At 39.6% G+C, this 18,231-nt stretch overlaps 1 protein-coding gene and 1 long non-coding RNA gene across 6 annotated transcripts in view; one reads left to right on the plus strand and one right to left on the minus strand.

Annotated features, from left to right (window-relative positions):
* TTC28 (tetratricopeptide repeat domain 28) overlaps nt 1-15,567 on the minus strand; it is a 597,782-nt gene extending 582,215 nt beyond the window's left edge. For both annotated transcript variants that reach the window (XM_014835534.3, XM_014835530.3), the window contains exon 1: nt 15,342-15,567. In XM_014835534.3, the coding sequence (XP_014691020.1) occupies nt 15,342-15,443 (102 nt within the window). In that variant the 5' untranslated portion in view covers nt 15,444-15,567. The remainder of the gene's footprint in view (nt 1-15,341) is intronic.
* Nucleotides 15,568-15,674: 107 nt separating this feature from the next.
* LOC123287990 (uncharacterized) overlaps nt 15,675-18,231 on the plus strand; it is a 29,699-nt gene continuing 27,142 nt past the window's right edge. For 2 of the 4 annotated variants that reach the window (XR_011505424.1, XR_011505423.1), the window contains exon 1: nt 15,724-15,971. This is a non-coding gene — a long non-coding RNA (uncharacterized lncRNA). Of the gene's footprint in view, nt 15,972-18,231 lie in introns of all 4 variants that reach the window. The other 2 variants (XR_006531464.2, XR_011505422.1) reach the window with 2 other exon arrangements.

Genomic DNA, 18,231 nt, shown 5'->3' on the forward strand with positions numbered 1-18,231 from the left:
AGCTTCTGCAAAGTAAACCCTCAACAAAATGAAATGACAACCTAACAAGTGGGAGAAGATATTGGTAAATCATATATTTGATAAGGGGTTAATAACCAAAATACATAAAGAATTCATACAACTCAACAACATCAACAGCAAAACTCAATTAAATAATGGGCCAAGGGTCTGAACATTTTTCCAAAGAAGATATACAGGTGGCCAACAGGCACATGAAAAGATGTTCAAGGTCACTAACTATTAGGGAAATGCAAATCAAAGCCATAATGATATATCACCTCACATCTGTCAGAATGGCTACTATTAAAAAGAAATAAAAAATGGATCAAAGACCTAAAGATTAGGCCTGAAACAATAAGTCTTCTAGAATAGAATATAGGCAGTACACTCTTTGACATCAGTTTCAAAAGAATCTTTTCGGACAGCATAACCCCTCAGACGAGGGAAACAATAGAAAAAATAAACAAACGGGACTTCATCAGACTAAAGAGCTTCCTCAAGGCAAGGGAAAACAGGATTGAAACAAAAAAATAGCCCACTAATTGGGAAAAAATATTTACAAGTTATTTATCCGACAAAGGGTTAATCTCCATAATATATAAAGAACTCACACAGCTCAACAACAAAAAATCAAACAACCCAATCAAAAAATGGGCAGGGGACATGAACGGACATTTCTCCAAAGAAGATATACGGATGGCCAATAGACACATGAAAAGATGCTCATCATCGCTAATCATCAGGGAAATGCAAATCAAAACTATACTAAGATATCACCTTACACCTGTTAGAATGGCAAAAATATCCAAAACCAAGAATGACAAATGTTGGAGAGGCTGTGGAGAAAAAGGAACCCTCATACACTGTTGGTGGGAATGCAAACTGGTACAGCCACTATGGAAAACAGTATGGAGATTCCTCAAAAAGTTAAGAATAGAAATACCTATGACCCAGCCATCCCATTACTGGGTATCTATCCTAAGAACCTGAAATCAGCAATTCCAAAAGTCCCATGCACCCCTATGTTCATTGCAGCATTATTCACAATAGCCAAGTCATGGAACCAACCTAAGTGCCCAGCAACTGATGACTGGATAAAGAAGATATGGTATGTATATACAATGGAATACCACTCAGCCATAAAAAAGGACAAAGTCGTCCCATTCATAACAACATGGACAGACCTTGAGGGTATTATGTTGAGTGAAATAAGCCAGAGAGAGAAAGACGAACTCTGCATGACTCCACTCATAGGTGGTAGCTAACATATAGACAAAGAGAACTGATTGGTGATTACCAGGGGAAAGGGGGGGTGGGGGAGGGCACTAAGGGTGAAGTGTTGTACCTACAATGTGACTAATAATAATGTACAACTGTAATTTCACAAGGTTGTTAACTATCATAATCTTAATAAACAAAAAGATAAGAAATAAGTGTTGGAGAGGATCTGGAGAAAAGGGAACCTTCATACACTGCTGGTAGGAATGTAAATAGGCATAGCCACTATAAAAAACAACATGGAGATTCCTCAAAAACTTAAGAATAGGGTCAGCCCCAGTGGCCTAGTGGTTAAGTTTGGCACACTCAGCTTCAGCCACCCAGGGTTCAGTTCCCAGGTACGGACCTACACCACTCATCTGTTAGTGGCCATGCTGTGGCTGCAACTCACATACAAAAAGATGAGGAAGACTGGCAACAGACGTTAGCTTGGGGCAAACATTCTTCAGTAAAAAAAAAAAAAAAAATTAAGAGTACAACTACCATATGATCCAGCTATTCCACTTCCAGGTATTTATCCAAAGAACATGATAACACTAATTCGAAAAGATATATGCACTGCTATGTTCATTGTAGAATTATTCATGATAGCCAAGACTTGGAAACAATCTAAGCACCCATCAATGGATGAATGGATAAAGAAGATGTGATAGATATATATACATATATATATATATATATATATATATATATATACACACATATACACAGTGGGATACTATTCAGCCATAAAAAAAGATAAAGTCTTGCCATTTGCTACAATATGGAGGGACCTTGAGGGTATTATGCTAAGCGAAAAACATCAGACAGAGAAAGCCAAATTCTAGAGAAAGCCAAATATCATTATTTCACTCACATGTGAAAGATAAAAAACAAAAACAAGGACAAACGAACACATAGATATACAGATTAGATTAGTGGCTAGCAGAGGGAAAGGGAGGAGGGGGAAGGGTGAAAGGAGTAAAAGGGCACGTGTGTACAGTGCCAGATGGTAATTAGTCCTTGGGTGATGAACATGATGTAGTCTACACAAAAATCGAAGTACGACGTATACCTGAAGTTTATATAATGTTACAAACCAATACCTCAATAAAAAATAAATAAGCAAATAAAAAAATAGGATAAAATATCTCCAGATATTCAGCTATTTCAATTCTCTTTAAGAATAAGAAATAAGCTCAAAAATTAATATTTATTAAGTAAATACCTATATTTTAGCCTCACAGGAAATTCAAATGAAGAATACACAAATGAAGAATAAATTTCTGGAATCCACTGTTTTTCAACAACAAAAACTTTTCTCAAGAAATTATAATTATACATTTATTTCACATACCTGGCCTTGGACTAAAATTCTCAATCAACAAATGACTTACAGTATCAATATGCTTTGTCTTTAGTTAACAACTTTTAATTTTCACTGTAAAGACTGATACACCTTTATCAATAAACAAGGTAGGGCCAGCCCCATAGCTGAGTAGTTGGGTTGGTGCGCTCCACTTCGGTGGCACAGGGTTTCATTAGTTCAGATTCTGGGCATGGACATGGCACCGCTCAGCAAGCCATGCTGAGGCGGCGTCCCACATAGCACAACCAGAAAGACCTGCAACTAGAATATGCAACTATGTACTGGGGGGCTTTGGGGGTAGGGAAGGGGGGGCAGAGAGAGAGAGAAAGGGAGGAGGGGGAGGGGGAGGAGGAGGGAGGGAGGAGGGGGAGGAGGAGGGGGAGGGAGGAGGGGGAGGAGGAGAAGAAGAAGCAGCAGAAGAAGAAGCAGAAGAAGAAGAAGATCGGCAACAGATGTTAGCTCAGGTGCCAATCTTTAAAAAAAAAAACCTTTAAATAAATAAATAAGGAAGATACAAGCAGTGCTTTTCTTTATTTTATAATTCTTTTTATTTCAGAGATGTACATGAAATTAAAATCACTCCTTTATTATCTTTACTATCTTTCTTCATTATCTGGTTTAAGTTCCATCATTCATTCAAGAAACATTTATGGCAGGTACTACATTAAGTATTAGTTTAACAACAGTTTTGTAACTTTAAATACTTAAAAAATTAAACTGCTTACATTTTAGTTAATTTTATCTTTTGATACAAACTTAGCATCAAATACTCGTCTCTCTGCTCTATCATCATTATAGAAACTCAAATTCCAGAATACTGTGGCAGCATAACCATAAAGTGCACAATAAAAACTACATTTTAACACGATATCCAGAGGAACTGCCTGTATTGCTTTCCTGCAATAAGTTTAACATTCAATAGCAAAAGATAGTTATAATTGATCACTGTTTGCTTAATGATCATTCAAATCAAAGATAGTCTAGTGCAATGGTTAAGAACGTAGACTCCAGATCTAGACTGCTAAACTAGAATCCAGGGCAACTCGGCTTCCAAGCTGTGTGATCTTGAGCAAGTTATTTAATAACCTCAATGGACCTCAGTTTCCTCATGTGTAAAACAAGAATAACAATAGTACCTACCTCATACGGTAGTTGTGAGGATTAAATGAGTTAATATATATAAAGGATTTAGAACAGTGCCTGACACATAGTAAACACAACAGGTTAGTGATATTAATCTGAAACCAACAGACTATACTTATAGAAGGAACACTGCTTCCACACAAGTACTCTATAATTTACACAGTTCTTCCAAATACGCCTAATGAAAATTTTATTTTTTATAAAATATATTTGGAATTTATGGCCAATTTCCTGAACAATTTTTATGAAAGGTTTCCATAATCTTTGTGGAGATTAGGAAGTAATGAATTGAAGAAGAGCACTGCTTGACAGTGAAGCAACTTTCAAAAATCATGTTTCTGTATAAGCTAAAACCATAAGGATCCAAGACAGCAGTCAATACGAAAACATTACGTACAGAACAAAAGCAATTGTGACAGTGTTTTTAATACTCTTTCAGGAAATTGTGCAATCCACTGTAATATACTTTTCCCAATGACAAGAAACTACACACAAGGCCAAATGTCCAATAACGGTGCCTGAATTCCAAAATCATATTGGTAACATGCAAATTCCTGAGAAGGGAATGAAAATATACCCACATTGTGACCAGTTAACTCCAAAATAAAAGGTACTATCCCAACCTAAGTGCTTAGCCTTATTAAATATACACTCCTCAATACCAAATTGCACTAATGAAATATCAGGAACTAAGCTCCTAGTAGAGGACAGGTCATGGGCAAAGTCTTACAGTGGCGACAGTTCCCTCTGTTCTACAATTTGGCACAGTAATCTCATAAGCACATGAAGGATAACATGCTTGCATTAAAGATTGTTGTCACTTACAGACCTGACTATTCCAAACAAAAGTTCAGACATCTTAATATGTTCACATGACATTTTTTTAATTCACAGAAACTTTCTCATCCATCTTAATTTCAGGTGTTCTCTACATAAATGCTTAGTGAACACATTTTATTTTAGAAAATTAAAGACATTCTAAACATCTTAACTATTTCTCAAAGTATATCCAATTATTGGCAAAATGTTAATAATTATCAAATAAAAGTAATGAGAGAACATAAAGGTTTATTATTGGACTCAATCTATTTTTCCATATGCTTGAAATTGGTTATACATATACACTCTATTTTAACTATTTTATCTTCTGAATTTGTTTGTCACTCCATAAGACAGCCTCAGATGACAGGATAATCTTATATGACAGGTATAATCCTCCTCATATTACTATGTACTAGCAAAAACAAAAATGCGAGAGGGGCAAATAAAGACTTTAGGAGAATATCTTTAATGGCATTTTAAAAAATTAGATATTCTTTTTATTTTCTAGTTGACTTTCTTTTTTATATGTTTAATGAGATACATGCCACATACCATAAAATTCACCCATTTAAAGTAGACAGTTCAGTGGTTTTGATTTATTCAGAGTTTTGTAACTATCACCACAATTTAATTTTAATATTTCCATCATCCCAAAAAGAAGTCCCACACCCATTAGCAGCCATTCTCCACTCTGCCTCCCCAAGTGCCTGGCAAGTACTAATTCACTTTCTGTCTCTATGGATTTGCCTATGCTAAATATTTTACATAAGTGGAATCATACAATATGTGATGTTTTGTGACTGGTTTCTTTCACCCAGAATAACGTTTCCAAGGTTCATCTATGTTGTATTATGTTTTAGTACTTCTTTTTTTATGGCTGAATAATATTCCATTGTATGACTATACCACATTTTGTTTATCCACTCAACAGTTACTTGATGCACTTATGGGTTGTTTCCACTTTTGGGCTATTATGAAATGCTACTATGAACATTCATTTACAAGTGTTTTTGTGGACAAATACTTTCATTTCTCTTGGGTATATATCCTAAGAGTAGAATTACTGGGCCATATGGCAGCTTTATGCTTAGCAGTCCAAAGAACTGCCAAACTGTTTTCCAAAATGGCTGCACCACTTTACACTCCCACCAGCAATGCATGAGGGCTCCAATTTTTCCACACCCTCACCAAGACTTGTCACTGTCTTTTTTACTCTAGCTATCCTGGTAGGTATGAAGTGGTATCTCACTGTGGTTTTGATTTACATTACTCTGATGACTAACGATGTTGCATACCTTTTCATGTGCTTATTGGCCATTTGCATATATTCTTTGAAAAATGTCTATTCAAATACTTTGTCCATTTTTTTAATTGGGTTATTTGTCTTTTTGTCATTGAGTTATAAGAGTTCTTTATATATTCTCCATACAAGTCTCTTTTTAGATATGTGATTTGCAAATATTTTCCTCCATTATGTGGGATTTCTTTTCATTTTCTTCATGCTGTTCTTTGACACACAAAACTTTTTAATTTTGATGAAGTCCAATTTATCTTTTTCTTTTGTTACTTGTGTTTTTGGTATCATATTTAAGAAATCATTGCCTAACTCAAGGTACAAAGATTTACTCCTGTGTTTCCTGATAAGAGTTTTATTGTTTTTGCTCTTACATTTAGGTCTTTGATGCATTCTGAGTTAATTTTTGTGTATGGTGTGAGGCAGGGATCCAAATTCATCCTTTTGCATGTGGATATCCAGTTGTCTGGCACCATTTGTCAAGACCATTCTTTCTCTCACTGAATGGTCTTTGCACCATTGGTGAGAACCAACTGACCATAAATGTGACGGTTTATTTCTGGACTCTTAGTTTCATTGACCTATGTTATTCTTATGCCAGTACCACACTGTCTTGATTATTGTAGCTTTAAAGAAGATTTTGAAATTGGGAAGTAAAGTATTCTGAGCACCCTGCATTTCAATATGGATTTTAGGATCAGCTTGTTGATTTCTGCAAACAAGGCAGATGAGATTTTGATAGAGATTGCACTTAATCTGTACATCAATTGGGGGAGTACTGTCATCTTAACAATGTTAAGTCTTTTGGTCCATGAACATGGGATGTCAAGATTAGACTTATTCTTATTTCAGAACTACATTCCTTAAACTGCCCAGTCCAACTGCTAAAACAAAATAACCAAGAAATATACCTTCAGCCCCAAAGAACTGAATCCATTCCAGCTTTACTTGATGCTGCAGAGCTCAGTCAAAAAAAAAAAAAGAAAAAAGAAAAAGAAAAGGCCCAGGTATACAGAGAACCCAAGAATATCTTTTAGAACGTTTGTCTTTTAAATCTAAACATTACCCTCTTCTCTCCTCCCATCTTCACTTTCTTCTGCTTTCTGCTTATTTGGTTGATTCTTTTCCAATACATCTGTTTCTTTTAATCTATTCCATCATTATTTTCCCCTCCTCATCTTCATAAACTGTTTTTTCTTGTGTCTATAATCTAAAAATGAGCACTAATGGCTTTCTATATGCATGATTTGGCAAAATACAAGTATCAAGGTTAATTTGATTTTCTTTTTATGATGATTGACATTAGAGGACAATAACAATCTCAGTAATTTTCATCTTCATCAAAGTGATATTCTTTATGCAATTCTGCAAGTGCAAAGAATACCGATAAAAAATTTTTCCTACCATTTTCTGAACTAAGTCCACAGTAAGTTGAAACACTGCTATGGCAATTTTTTAACTTCCACCGTGGCAAACTTAGCCAGTGATAGCATGGAAATGCCAAATATATAATCATGGAATAAGAAACCACATACAATAACATGCTTTCCCTGATTTAACAGTCAGAGCTAACCTTTCTTTTCCTTGCAAAACCACAACACAAACTCAGGTTTGCTGTGGTACTCAGACCGCTTGCTATTTCTTAGCAATCCTATTCTTTCCTCCACAAAATAGTACCACATACTCATTACAAATCATCACTTATTTGTCATCTAGAATCTCAACAAATCACATTTCAGATTATTGCAAGTTAACTTTACACTATTAATAATTTAAAATAATGCATGTTTTTCAGACTGAAGTATCTTCTCCTAGAAGTAACTATAACCATAAGATGAAAAGGGAGTTTTTGGTAGTGGTCACAGTGAGGGTAAATGGAGCCATACAATGACACCTACTTCCCCCTTTTTCTGTTCTACTCTCTAGTTAGTGTTATCGTCTTTTCAATCTCCCAATACTACTTTTGATCTCTAGCAAAAGGGACTAGTCTCTGATCACTACTTAAAGAATAGAAGGACATTACCACTGTTTTCCCTTTCTCAACAGCAAGAAAATACTAATGACAAAACAAGCCTTATATTACAACATTAAGTAGACATTACCAATGATATAATGTAGCCAAAAATATTTAACTCATACCCACGAAGTCTTTTTATACAGCTTCTAGTTTATAGGAAATAGAGGAACAAGATAAATGACACCACACGGAAGCTACCAGACAAATCTAGATGATAGGACATGCTGCAGGACAACTGGTTTGATCTCTTCAATGAGTCAGTGTCATGAAAAAAGGGATCATGCTAGATTAAAACAGACTTAAGCAACATTAATTAAGGCACGATCCTGGATTCAATACTGATTTTGACAGAACAGCTTTAAAGAACATTTTTGGATAGACTGGAAAAAATCTGATTATTGTCTGAGCATTTAATAAGAGGAAAATTTACTTAAATGGAAAGTGGAGATTGGATTGTTGATTGGAAAAAAAAGTAGGTTTCAAAACAGTTTCTGTATATGTTCACCATACAAACCAGTAATCTCATTCTTATATATATGTATGTATGGGTGCGTGTATGAAAAACACAAAAACTTGTGTGTGAGTGTTCATAGTAGTTCTGTTCACAATCACCAAAAACTGGTGAACAGATAACAAATTGCAGGACACAAACAAAGGAGTAATACTCAGTAATAAAAAGAAACAGTCTTCTGTTACTTCTACATACTGTGCTGGTGATTATACAACTACATATACTTGTCAGAATTCATAGAACTACACACTCAAAATCGTAAATTTTAGTGTATGTAAGTTTTACCTAAATTAAGTTTACTATAAAACACAATAAAAATTAAAGACAATTTGTGCAGTTCTACCTTATTTTAGTTAAATATCTATATACATTTGTGTGTGTGTGTAAATACTGTTAGATAGAAACACGCACAGATAAATTTCCACAAAGATAAGTATTAAAGTATTAAGTCATAATCACTACATTTGGTAATGCTATGGGGGGTAATTTTGCTCGTCTTATATTTTATAGTTTTATACGATGCACATGTGCAGTTTTTGTAATAAAAGAGTTTTTAGATAAAGATCAACTTTGATTTAAAATTTTCTTATAGAATCGCCTGTGAGTTATCAACTGCGGGTTTGTGGGTTACAAATTTAATTATAGTTGTGATTTTGGCAGTAAGTTGTTATTGTTAAAATAATATTTACAGCGTGAACAATTATTTTCTTTGGTTCATAGTAAATACACATTCAACGAATATGATGTGTTCCAAGCATCATATTTGGATTATATTGTGTCTCTGGTTTCTTCCTGTACAAAACAGTGACCTACTCTGGCTACCAAAATAGACACCAAAGTAAAAGTATTATTAAGTTTAAGTTCACACATGAGGTTTCGTCTCTAACAGAGTTGTTTTCTTTTTTTTTTAAAGATTTTATTTTTTTCCTTTTTCTCCCCAAAGCCCCCCGGTACATAGTTGTATATTCTTCGTTGTGGGTCCTTCTAGTTGTGGCATGTGGGACGCTGCCTCAGCGTGGTTTGATGAGCAGTGCCATGTCCGCGCCCAGGATTCGAACCAACGAAACACTGGGCCGCCTGCAGCGGAGCGCGCGAACTTAACCACTCGGCCACGGGGCCAGCCCCTCTAACAGAGTTTTTAAAAAACAGCAATCATTCAAAAGAAATAGAATTATAATCATCAAAATTTAATGAAAAAATATTGCTTCTGCTTTTAGGAGAAATAAGTAGTGTAAAAACAGCACATTAATAACTATGGGGTAAAAACAAATAGCTTTGAGTTACACTTTTATTGTTTTTAATAATACTTAGAAATACGTGGTCGAATAGCCTATAGGGCAGCCTAGATTCAGCAGCTTTTACAATACAACTGTGTGGTATGCGAGACGTTGTCTGTGGATGTTCCTCAAGCACTCACAAGGATTTCTTGGGTCACAAAAAAGAGATGGGGACCGGAAGAGGTTTGAGGTTTTCGTTTGTGGTTTTTTCTTTGTGGTTTTTTTTTTTTTTTTTTTTTGGTCTGTGGTTTTAGGTTTGTTTGTTTGGGGGTTTGGGGGTTTTTTTAGTTATTTTTGTTTTGGTTTGGTGTTTTTGTTTGCTTTTTGTTTTTTGGCTTGTTTTTAAATGTAATTAATTAACAGAAGAAGATAAACAAGAAATATATCAATTCCTTACGACATACAAGGCATTGTTCTAAATACCTACTTATATTCTCTTTTCTTTAACAATACTGCCCATTAAATATATGAGAACACTGAGATGTACAACAGCTAAGATCTGTCAAAATCATGTAACTAGTAAGTAGCAGAGCCAAAACTTTGAGATAGGAACCTAGATCTGCATCCAATCTTGAGCTTTCAAAGACCATTCTTCCTCACTATTTTGGGCGGAACATTTGAAACAGAAAATTGGAACAGACTAGCTCTAAATGATGAAATTAAAAGATATATCCATGGACAGCTAATCTTCGACAAAGGAGCAGAGGGCCTACAATGGAGAAAAGAAAGTCTCTTCAACAAATGGTGCTGGGAAAACTGGACAGCCACATGCAAAAGATTGAAAATTGACCAGTCTTTTTCACCACACACCAAAATAAACTCAAAATGGATCAAAGACCTAAAGATTAGGCCTGAGACAATAAGTCTTTTGGAAGAGAATATAGGCAGTACACTCTTTGACATCAGTTTCAAAAGAATCTTTTCGGACACTGTAACTCCTCAGTTGAGGGAAACAATAGAAAGAATAAACAAATGGGACTTCATCAGACTAAAGAGCTTCTTCAAGGCAAGGGAAAACAGGATTGAAACAAAAAAACAGCTCACTAATTGGGAAAAAATATTTACAAGCCACTTATCCGACAAAGGGTTAATCTCCATAATATACAAAGAACTCACACTGCTTGACAACAAAAAAACAAACAACCCAATCAAAAAATGGGCAGAGGACATGAACAGACATTTCTCAAAAGAAGATATGAATATGGCCAATAGACACATGAAAAGATGCTCATCATCGCTAATCATCAGGGAAATGCAAATCAAAACTACACTAAGACATCACCTTACACCCGTTAGATTGGCAAAAACATCCAAAACCAAGAGTGACAAATGTTGGAGAGGTTGTGGAGAAAAAGGAACCCTCATACACTGTTGGTGGGAATGCAAACTGGTACAGCCACTATGGAAAACAGTATGGAGATTTCTCAAAAAGTTAAAAATAGAAATACCCTATGACCCAGCCATCCCATTACTGGGTATCTATCCTAAGAACCTGATATCAGAAATCTCAAGAGTCCATTGCACCCCTATGTTCATCGCAGCTTTATTTACAATAGCCAAGACGTGGAACCAGCCTACATGCCCAGAAACTGATGATTGGATAAAGAAGATGTGGTATATATACACAATGGAATACTACTCAGCCATAAAAAAAGAGAAAATTGGCCCATTCACAGCAACGTGGATGGACCTCGAGGGTATTATGTTAAGCGAAATAAGCCAGTCAGAGAAAGACGAACTCTATACGACTCCACTCATAGGTGGAAATTAGTATATTGATAAGGAGATCTGATCGGTGGTTACCAGGGAAAAGGGGGAGTGGGGGGAGGGCACAGAGGGGGAAGTGGTGTACCCACAACATGAGTAACAAAAATGTACAACTGAAATCTCACAAGGTTGTAATCTATCATAACATTAATAAAAATAAATTAATTAATTAATTAATTAAAAAAAAAGATATATCCAAAACTCAATTACATTTCTTCTGTGCACTAGCAATGAAATAGTGATGAACAATGACAATATGAAACAAAATTTTAGAAACAGTTGCACGTACAACACCATCAAATAGAATACTTAGGAATAAATTTTTGAAAGAAGTGGAAGACTTGGAACTGAAAACTACAAAACATTACTAAAAGGACAGACGAAACACAATCCCTGTAAAAATCCCAGCTACTCTTCAGCAGAAATTGATAAGCTCACCCTAAAACCCATATGTAAGGGACCCAGAAAAGCCAAACAGTCTTGAAAAAGAAGAACAAAGTTACAGGACTTACATTTAATTTCAAAACCTATTACAAAGCTACTGTCATCAAATAGTGTAGTACTGGCATAAAGACAGACACTAGAATAAAACTGAGAGTCCAGAAATAAAACCTAACTGATAGTCAGTTGATTTTCAATAAGGGTACAAAGACCAACCAATGAGATAAGAACAGTCTTTTCAATACATAGTGCTGGAAAACTGGATCACCACATGCCAAAGAATGAACTAGGACCACTACCTTACACCTTACGCAAAAATTAACTCAAAATGGATCAACAACCTAAATATAAGGGCTAAAAACATAAAACTCTTTGAAGAAAGCATAGGAGTAAATCTTCACGACCATAGATTTGGCAATGGATTCTTAGATACAACAACAAAAGCACGAGCAACAAAAGAAAAAATAGATAAACTGGACCTCATCACAATTAAAACTTCTTTTACAATAAGAGATATTACCCAAAAAAGTGAAAAGACAATCTAGAGAATGGAAGAAAATACTTGCAAATCACATATCCGATTAAGGTTTACTATCCAGAATATTTAAGAAACACCTCAATAATAAAAAGATAAATAACCCAATTAAAAAATGGACCCCCAAAAAATGGACAAAGGATTTGAAAAGACATTTCTCCAAAGAAGATAAACAAATAGGTAATAAGCACACAAAAAAATGTCCAACATCATTACTCATCAAGGAAATGCAAATCAAAATCGCAACAAGATACTATTTTATACCTATTAGGATGGCTGAAGTTAAAAAGACAGACAACCACAAGGACTGGTGAGGATGCAGAGAAACTAGAACCTTCATTCATTGCTGGTAGGAATGTAAAAGGTGCAGTGCCTTAGGAAAGTCTGTCAACTCCTCAAAAGGTTAAAATAGAGTTACCATATAACCCAGCAATCGAGATATGCCCAAGAGAAATGAAAACACATGACCATGCTAAAACTTGTACACTAATGTTCATAGCAGTATTATTCATAATAACCAAAAAGTGGAAAAAATCCACATGTCTATCAATGGATGAGTGGACAAACAAAATGTGGTATATCCATTCAATAGAATATTATTCGGTAAAAAAAGGAATAAAGTACTGATACACGCTACAACATGGATGAACCTCAAAAACATGGTGCTAAGTGAAGGAAGCCAGGCTACATGTTGTAAGATTACATTATGAAAAATGTCCAGAATAACTAAATTCATGGAGACAGAAAGTAGGTTAGTTACGCCTGGGGCTGGGATACAATCTAATAAAAAATGCTGATGGGCACGAGATTTCTCTGTAGGGTGATGAAAATGCTCTAAAAGTAGATATTGGTGATGTTGGGCAAATAGTGAATATACTACAAACCATGAAATTGTACACTGAAGAGGTTAATTTTATGGTAGGCAAATTATATCTCAAAAAACTTGTTTTTTAAAAGACACAAAAAAAGAGCCACAGGAATGTAATGTACAGCATGGTGACTCTAGTTAATAATACTGTATTGGGATATTTGAAAGTTGCTAAAGAGTAGATCTCAAAAGTTCTCATCACAAGGAAAAAAATCATATGTATGGTGATGGATGTTTGCAATATACACAAATATCGAATCATTATGTCATACGCCTAAAACTAATGTCAATTATATTTCGATTTAAAGAAAGATATCCCCAGAAAAAGAAGATTGGCAACAGATGTTAGCTCAGGTGTCAATCTTTAAAAAAATTTTAAAAATTTGAAAAAAAAGAAGTGCCAAGTTGGTTTAACACTTGAAAATCAATATATTTAATCATATCAACAGAACAAAGGGAAAATCATATCATAATAATACCAACACATGCAAAAAAGAAAAAAAAGACATCCACATAAACTACAAAAATGACACAGAGAATAAAGCACCTAATTTTTCCATTTTTCTTCTTCAGATGCAACCTCAACTCCTAGTCTGGGCTTCCTACACATTCATATTTCATCCAGTGAAGAACAAAAAAACACTACTGAAATTCCAAAAAAAGGCCCTGAAATATCAAATAACTTCCAAACAATTCTATTTTAGCATCGACTCTGAACTAAACATAAATCTCAATTTCAAAATGTCACACAAAGACTACAAATACTCAGAGGTTTAAGCAAATTGCCAACTTTTCTGAATAAACAGTAATTCAGATTTGCTTTGATGAAAATGTAAATATTTACCTGCCTCAAAGGAACAAAATCCTATAAGCCTAGCATCCCCAAATGATGAAGAGAAAGAAACATGCATTTTTTTTATTCTGCATTTTGTTTCAGAATTAATTTTAACCTAGCTAGGGCATACGGAGTGGATGGTTTATACTAACCAATGTATACTCCGCTTTTGCCTAGAACATACTGAAGACACGGCATTATGAACAGTCACGAAAGTTAAGTTGGGACCTGAGAAAAATCACATTACACAGTAAATCTAACAAAGATAATCTCAAAAAGCTCCTGAAAGTGTCTCAAGAACTCCTGTTTTGGAAACTCCCTAAGTCATTTAGTCTTCCTGCAAATATTTTCTGACCATCTACCATGTGCCAAGCACTGTGCCTGCTATCAGGATGCCATGGTGAGCTATAAACACAACAGGTCCCCGCTGCAGGAAGCTCACTCTAAAACAGTGCCTGTCAATGTGCCTGCATCACAACAACTTGGGAGCTTGTTCAAATTCAAAACCTGCTCCTACGCCTTGGAGAGCCTGAATCCGTGGGCCTGGGGTGAGTTGGGACGCCTCTATCTATTTCAAGCGCTCCAGATTATTCCTATGCCCTGGCTGTTTTGGGAGCCCAATGCTCAAGGCCATCCCATCCCATCCCATCCCACCCGGCGAGGGCACACCTCCGAAGTCCATTTCGCTCAGCATCCTTCACCCTGACCGATACCCCCAAACAAACTACGAAGCTGGGGTGGATGTAAAGCATCCCAAAATCACGGTGCTGAGCCACCGACAGACTTGCTTCCTCCCGGGGACGGACAGCTCACTCCCTGAGATTCCACCTGGGGCTGTCTGCACCTGAGCCTCCCCGGGCTGCGCCGACACCTGTCTCCCAGCGGCTGCAGTCTACCTCTCCCGCGGGACCCCGGTAGGCGGCAGCCGCCGCCCGGTGGGGTGGAAGGCGAGGGGGAGGGGCCGCGGCATTAGGCGCCGACTGTATACCGCACCCCCGCGCGCGCGCACAGAAACCCGCAGCAAACTGAGGCGGGCAGGCAGCAGAGCTGGTCCTGCCGCCAAGCGGGGCGAGGCGGGGCTCGAACCCGGCCCGGGGGGCGGATTCCGCCTCGCGGGCGCTCGTCAGCCGCTGAGGCCCTGCCCGGCTCGCACCGACAGAGTTTCACAAAGAAAGTCTCCCGGCCCGCGCCCCTCACGCACTCACCGGCGCCGGCGCCGGCGGCGACTCGGGCTCCCGCCGCCTGCGGCTCCGTGCCGGGGTCGGCCCCGGGGTTGGCTCGAGCGCCGGCGGCGGCAACTGCTCCATCCCGGCGGGGCCCGGGCCGCGTCCGCCTCGAGCTAACGGTCCCGCCAGCTAGGCGCGCGCGCCGACCCCGCGCGCCATGTTCCCGCCGTGCCGCGCGCCGCCGCGGCAACCCACTCCACCCCCAACCGCGCACGCGCGCACTCGCCGCGCCCGCTCCCCGCGCGCCGCCGCGGATCCCCCCAACCGCGCACGCGCGCACTCGCCGCGCCCCCTCCCCCCGCGCCCCGCCTCGCATCCTTCGGAGCCGGCCGCTGTTCCCGGCGTCGCGCCCACCCCCTCCGCACCCGTCCGGCCTGACCCGAGCGCTCGCAGTTCAGGGCTCGGCGCCGCCGCCTGCCGCACTGCGGACGACCCTGGGCCAGGCGCCTCCGCCCCTTCCTGCCACTGTGCCTTTTGCTTCACCCGCGACGCCGGACTTGGGGCGCGGGACTCGGCGAGGAGGGAAGTACCCCCAAGAAGCGCCGGGGGAAGGACGCCGCTGAAGTGATGAGATCCCCGTCCTGGAGGTGTGCAAGCGCGTGCGCGAACGTAAGTGGCACAGCGAATGCCCATGTCCCTGGGAGAGCCAAACCCAATGGAGAACCTGAGTTTGAGTCTCGCATCTCCGTGAGCCTTTGCGTGATTAAGGTCAGGTCTCCAGGGGCCTGTTTGTCCTTAATCAGGAAGGTCCGACAACTAAAGCATGTTGGGAGGACTCAGTGAGATAATCCAGCTAAAGTGTCAAAACTGCCGCCTAGTACTTACCAAGTGGTCATCGGGTGACCAGACCTCTTGAGTAGTTTTAACGTAACCAAACCAAGGGCTCTCGAGAAGGGAAATCTCGGTTCAAGTCTCACCTCCACCTCTTGCAAACTGGGAAAGGTTGAACAGGCCACTTGTCCGAACCAGAGAGCCTTGATTTCTAAATCTGCGAAGGGGAGAGCGGTAGTAGTGCCTCACAGGGTTGAGGCGAGTTTTCAGACGATGGGTGTACATCCCTGAGCACAATACCTGGCACGCACCAAGCTCTCCAAGCTTTGCTGGTTTAATTCCTGCCCTATCCTTCCAAGACTCCTAAAAGTTTAATGAGAGGACTCTGTTCCCAAACCCTGTGGTATAATTAGCTGGGAGGGGTTCATACAACCTTCTGGCTGGAGGTACTGTTACTTCCCACATCTTCGCTTTCCATTCTCTGCCCCAAACCTCTCTGAACACCCTAAAGTTGGCAGGAAAACAGCAGCAGAGAATGTTCTCCCTACTAGAAAAAGGAGAGTCTGCAGGGGTCTCTTGGAGTTTGTAAATGGTAAATAGTCTGGCCTCTTCCAGATACAAGTGACCAAAAAACCAACTCAGAGTAAAACAAAAACGGGAACACATTTAAACGTCCTGGGGTGGTACCTCACTTCAGGCACAGCTAGATCCAGGTGCTCAAACAATAACCTCAGTCTTCCTCGAATCTCTCTGCACTGCTTCCCCCTGTGATGACTTCACTCTCATGCAGTTCTCTCCAGTGTCCCCGGCAGCTCCTAGCTCACATGCCACGGGGAAAGCAGGAGCTGTTTCCCAATAGTTCCAGCCGAAGTCCCAGGGTTGACTTTCATTGCACCCTTTTGGGTCACATGCCCCTGCCTGAGCCAATCAGAGCAAGATTGGCCAGACCTGGCTATATGGAGCCCCTCTAGGAAAGGGGTGAGATCAGCCCCTCAAGAAGGAGATAGGGTGCGGGCAAGTGGAAGGAGGCATGCCTCCCCCAGAAAAATAGGAATGCAATTACCACAAGAGGCATCAGGTGCAGGACTGGCAAAACTAAGAGCTGTCCACAGCACCCTCATCTAGGCATGTGGCAGGTCGGCCGTGGGGCAACATGCCTGTTCTTCAGAAGGGAATGGCAGTTACTTTAGCCCTTGGGAAATGCCCCTCCACCTCTGCTCCCACCACCCACCCCAGCCTCAGCATTTCCCAAATCTGCTTTGCCAAAGGCATCTAGGTTATCCTCCCATCTTGTGTGCCTCCCAAAAAGGTGAAGAGATGATGTTACTTCCTTGATCAAGAACTTGATCAAGTGGCTCCCTCTGGCCACTTACATGGCCCTCCTACCTTTAAGAATAGAAGCCAGCATTGATGGATGGACCTCACAAACACCATGTGAAGTTGGTACTCTTATTGCACCCAGTTTACATATAAGGAAATAAAAGCTCAACAGTTTGAAGTAACTTGCCCAAAGCCAAAGTCAGGAAGTGCAGAGAGCTCAGCTTAGCACAGTACTGCTCCTACCACCACTGTTGCCAGCCCACCACCATTTGCTCATGTTGCAAAATCCTCTGCCCACCTCCAGCTGGGTGGACAATGGGAGGAGCTCTGTCAGGGAAGGAGCCTCCAGGGACCCCTTCAGCTTCCATAATGGGGGGCAGGCAGACACTTAGCTTTACCATCTCCCCCTCCCACCATGACTTCATAGGATAGGGAAAAAGATCCCCCCGAAAGAAAATTGGAGTGAAATTAGGAAGAGGAAGTAGATGCTGGGCAGCCCCAAGTCAGCAGCTGGTGTCTCCCCATTGGTGAGTGTATTAATTTCCTATGGCTGCTGTAAAAAATTACCACAAATTGGGTGGCTTACAACAACACGAATGTATTCTCTTACAGTTTTCTAGGTCAGAGGTCTGAAATCAGTTTCACTTGGCTGAAGTCAAGGTGTAAGGAACTGGTTCCTTCAGGAGGCTCCAAGAGGAAAATCCAGTGCCTTGCTTTTTTTCAGCTTCTAGTGGCTGCCTACATTCCTTGGCTTGTGGCCCTTTCCTCCATTTGCAAC

Source organism: Equus asinus, chromosome 8 (assembly GCF_041296235.1).
Source record: "Equus asinus isolate D_3611 breed Donkey chromosome 8, EquAss-T2T_v2, whole genome shotgun sequence".
Taxonomy (NCBI): Eukaryota; Metazoa; Chordata; class Mammalia; order Perissodactyla; family Equidae; genus Equus; species Equus asinus.